The 4,477-nt window shown below is 48.4% G+C and overlaps 1 protein-coding gene across 1 annotated transcript in view; it reads left to right on the top strand.

Annotated features, from left to right (window-relative positions):
- Positions 1-5: 5 nt before the first annotated feature.
- LOC104163210 (feline leukemia virus subgroup C receptor-related protein 2-like) overlaps positions 6-4,477 on the top strand; it is a gene marked incomplete at its 5' end in the record, with an annotated part of 22,820 nt that continues 18,348 nt past the window's right edge. Inside the window, 1 exon segment of the mRNA XM_009702129.1 lies at positions 6-353. Within this exon segment, the coding sequence (XP_009700431.1) occupies positions 6-353 (348 nt within the window).

Genomic DNA, 4,477 nt, shown 5'->3' with positions numbered 1-4,477 from the left:
GCAGCATCAACAACGTCTTCGTGCGCTTCTACGACGTGAGCACCTTCGCCATCGACTGGCTCTCCATGAGCTACATGCTCACCTACATCCCCCTGCTCTTCCCCGTCGCCTGGCTGCTGGACAAGAGGGGCCTGCGCCTCATCGCCCTGGCTGGCTCGGCCCTCAATGCCCTGGGCGCCTGGGTGAAGCTGGGCAGCCTGAAGCCGCACCTCTTCCCCATCACCGTCCTGGGGCAGGTCATCTGCTCCCTGGCCCAGGTCTTCATCCTGGGCATGCCCTCGCACATTGCCTCTGTCTGGTTCGGCTCCCATGAGGTCTCCACCGCCTGCTCCATCGCTGTCTTTGGTAACCAGGTAATGGGCGGCTGCCCCCCGGCTGGCTGGGCACATGGGGTGGGCTGTCACCTGCCTGGCTGGAGACTGGGAGTGCTCAGGGGCAAACCAGGGATGGGGAAGAGATTCACAGGACCTGGAGGGCAGCAGCAGGGATAAGAGGCACTTAGATGAAATTCCCCCTGGGAGATGCAGCTGGTACCTGGAGGGATGCAGCTGGGGTTAGGCTGTGGGCTGATGGTGGTGGCAGAGGCAAGTGGGACCTAGGTCTATGAAGTCGGGGGCAGCATGGGAATTGGGTATGATTCTGGGTTTGAGAGATGTTTGGACTCAGGGTCTTCTCCAGTACCTTCCTGCTCCTGCGTCTGTGAATCTCCAGTCCAGGGGTATGATTCAGTAGAACCACGGATGGGCTGGAGGGGAATGTGCGATGCTGAGAAACGTGCTTTAGGCAGAGTGTCCTGCAAATCTCAGATCTGCAGTTGCACCTGGACTGGACAATGTCTTCCTCCTGCTAACAACTAAGTGGGACAAAGAAGATGAGTTGTCTACTGAAAAGAGTATTTGTCACTGAGCCCTGGAGGAAAAGGACTTCAGCATCTTGATACCTCTTAAAAGTAGTTACGGAGTTTCCACAAGCAGTTGCTTTGACAAGAAATAAACCTTCCATCAGGCTAGGGTGAGGAAAGCTCCCCCGGCGCTCTTATATCAAGGCGGGTCAGGGAGGCCGGTGACCCGCACTTACTCAAGCTGTGATGGTCTTTTCTTGTAGCCAGCTAGTGCTCAGAGAAGATAATTTTTCCACAGCTTTGAAAGGATCAGGGAAATAGCTTCTTGACCCTTGCACTGGAACACCCGCTCATCCCTGTTGCATGAAGCAGATAGGCCAATACTGATGCAATGTGACGTAAGTGAAGTGAGTCTGGCTCTGCAATGCTGACACAAAGAAGAGGGAAGCAGAACCTTGCATTAGCTGCTAGGCTGGACCTGTGCCCCTTGCTTTGAAACAGCGTACTCCCCTCCCCATGACTATGTGCACCACCCTGGACCATCTTTGATTCAGCCTGTGGGTGGCTGTTGTTCAGATTTGAATGGTTTGCAACTCGCGTAGTTTCTAAGGCACGGTTCTTCCTCACAGATAACTTTGTGTGCAGTGGGTTTGAGGTCTTCTTTCCCCACATTCCTGGGTTTCTGTATTTATTTAAATACTGCTGAGGCAAAAAGAGATGAATGCTCAGAGATGGTATTTGAGGAACTGAAATTTGTAGAACAGCGCTAGGGAATTAAGTAAGTCTCGTTTACATCTTTTGGAAAGAGAAAACATGCTTATCTTTTTGTGAGTGAATCTAAGCTTTCCTCTTCGCTCTTACCACCCAGGCTAGTGGGCTGGTTTTTATGTGTTTTAAACGAATTTTAAGTGTGGAAGGCATTTAACTTGGCATGAGCACTCTTCTGGTTTAGGAGTAAAGAAGTAACTGAGTATTTTGCATCAGATTCTTTTTTTAATTATTCAGGTGGAGTTGCTAAACTGTGTGCATAAGAAATCCAAACAATGAGGTTTTCAGCCTGTGCTATGTGCATGTGTGGTATCCTCATTGTCCTAAAAGGAGAGGGTTAGTATAATGGTTGTGAAAAGTAAACTTTGTCTACACTTTTGGCACTCCACACCGCTCTGGGGGTTGAACTAACATGGCAATGAGACCTCAATTCAGTACATAGCCTTTGCTTTGTAAGCTCAGTCTTTTAGAGAATTGGAGAAGTCAGAAATGGCAATGACTAAAGGCAGGGCATACCCCATAGGAAGGAGCTATTCATTCCCTTAGTCAAGGGTCCTGAGTAATCACAGTGGATGACAAGTAGCTATTTTGTTTACTGGTGGTGTTGGGCAGGGGGAAGAAATAGAGACGCCCTTTTTTCCTGACTCTGCAGTTAAAGACTGTGTTTTAGGGAGTGTTAGCAAAGGGTATAATACAGTGGGTTTGTAATAGCAGTATGCCAGTAGGGCAAATTATTCCCTATGCACATTCGTCTACAACTGTATGGTTTTCCTTTCCTTGCCACGTCACTTAGTTACAGATCCTCAAGGTGGAAAATTCTGTCGTGAGCTGTTATCGCTATTATTATTATTGAATGCCAAGCACTGATGTCCCTCTCCATGAAGAATTGCAACCAACTACATGGAGGAGTGGGGCAGTGTCACTGCTTCTTTGTTTGATACACCTGCCCGCTTTCTGCTCCTACCCTCTTGGCCTTAGGCAGCACTTAAGCAGCGCGGTCCTAGGGAGAGCCCTGCCTGCTGGTCCGTCGAGGTCTGCCCGGGTGATGTCTGCTCAGGACGCTCCTGCTGCTGCTTGCTGAGCGATGGTAACCTTCAGGTTCAAAGTTAGCCCTGAACAGTAAATCATTGAGTCAGTCAGACTGGGTCTTAAATATCTTTTAAAAACCAAACCAACCCTGGTAGAGTATCAGATTCTCCTCACTTGTTTCTGGTCATGTATTGGCTGTGGTACCTGAAGTGCAAAAAAGGGTTAGCTTGAGCACTCTTGAATCAGTGCTGGAGAACTTCTAGAAGAGAAGCGTGTGGATACCGGTGGAGGAGATGATCACATTCTCTTGTTTACCCACTGCTATTTTTCATGACATTTTACTTTTCCCAATTTCAATAGGGAGATGCATAGGTTTTTCCATTTGTTTTCCTTGTCCCTGCAAGTGCTTACATGGGGAGGTGTAGAATGGGGTTTACTTGCATGTTGGATACTTTGGCATTAAAATATTAGTGTTATTAAAATATTACTAGCATCTCATTGCTTAAAAGATGAGGAAAAATCTATGTGGGGACTTTTCCTCAGGCTAAGTTCTGGGGTAAGGAAGCAGAAATGTTTTGGAGAGTTCAATAATGTCCTTCAGATGTGCTTGAATATTGGGAGGAATTTGTCTGAAATACAGCCGTCACTAGTAGCATGCCTGCTATGTCGTCAGCAGCGTCACTTGCGGAGGAGCTCACTGCTGGGTAGCTACGTGAAGGGCCATGCACAAGAAGTGGGCAGGAGAGAGCGGTTTCTGTAAGGCTGTGCTGCTTCCATTTTGGTGTATTTGTTCATCAGCCAGTTCCCTGTTTGGGGCCGTGGTTCAGGCCTGACAGGTTGCAGCAAACGGGCTTCTGATTTTTACGTTGGAGGGAGACTGTCCCCTCATTCTCTCTGGTAACAGGGCAGCAGTGGGAAGAAATGCTCTCCTGAGACAGTAGCATTGGCAGGAGTGTGTGCTTGCTGGAGCAGCAGCCTTGCCCTGTCCTTTAACATACTTGCTCTGCTGTCTTTTGGGGATGAGGAAACACGGTGCTGTGGCATGACAAAACTAACACAGTGGTGGGGATGTTTAGGCAACAAGTTAAGTTCTCCTGACTTTTTGAGATTTATAAGCTGTAGCCTGGTGGCCAGGTACCAGCTCTCTGCTTAACCTGCTACGGTCTGTGCTGGAGTGCTGTGCTTGGGCCACACTTCTTCAGGCGTGTTGGTTTTAGGCATCTCTCTTAGTGCCGTATCTCCCTCTTGTCACCGGGTGGGCAAGGGACATGGGCAGCATGAAGTGAAGTGTGTGACTGTTGCATAGGGGCAATGAAAGAACATTCGCGTTTGTGACTTTGTGTTGCTTTGCCACTGGTATTGTTACTTTTTTGATTGAAAGAGACCTTGTTCTTGGCTCTTGCCATTCTGAGAAAGAGAAACAAGCACCTGATTGGCTTGGGAGTAAGGATGTGGGTGTGTTAGGCTCTCTGCTGTAATTTTGCCTCTTCATTTTTTAACAGGGGTTGATAAAAGGTGTTGATGTGCTTTGGGAGGAAAGAAAACTTCAGCTTCATATGAAGCTCTGCCTCTGGGGAAAAATGATGCAGCACCTTACTCATCTTCAGGTGGAGTCTGTCCTTACTCTGATGCAGCTGGCATGTGACTTCAGAGATTTAGGGCTTCCATAACAGAAACTGCCTGAGGCAGAACTTTTAGGTGCTGTGTGCTGACTGCTGGGAGTGCCAGTCTCGCAGTGGTCAGGAGATGGCTTTTGAAGTGGACAAACTGGGTAATAGGCTGTGAATGGAATTCAGGGAAATGCACTGTCTCTCCTGATGCTTCCTTTCCTCCTGTTCT

This window comes from Cariama cristata, unplaced genomic scaffold (assembly GCF_000690535.1).
Source record: "Cariama cristata isolate BGI_N322 unplaced genomic scaffold, ASM69053v1 scaffold20996, whole genome shotgun sequence".
NCBI lineage: Eukaryota > Metazoa > Chordata > Aves > Cariamiformes > Cariamidae > Cariama > Cariama cristata.
The sequence above is the reverse complement of the archived record's forward strand: the minus strand, read 5'-3'. Positions and strand labels throughout refer to the sequence as shown.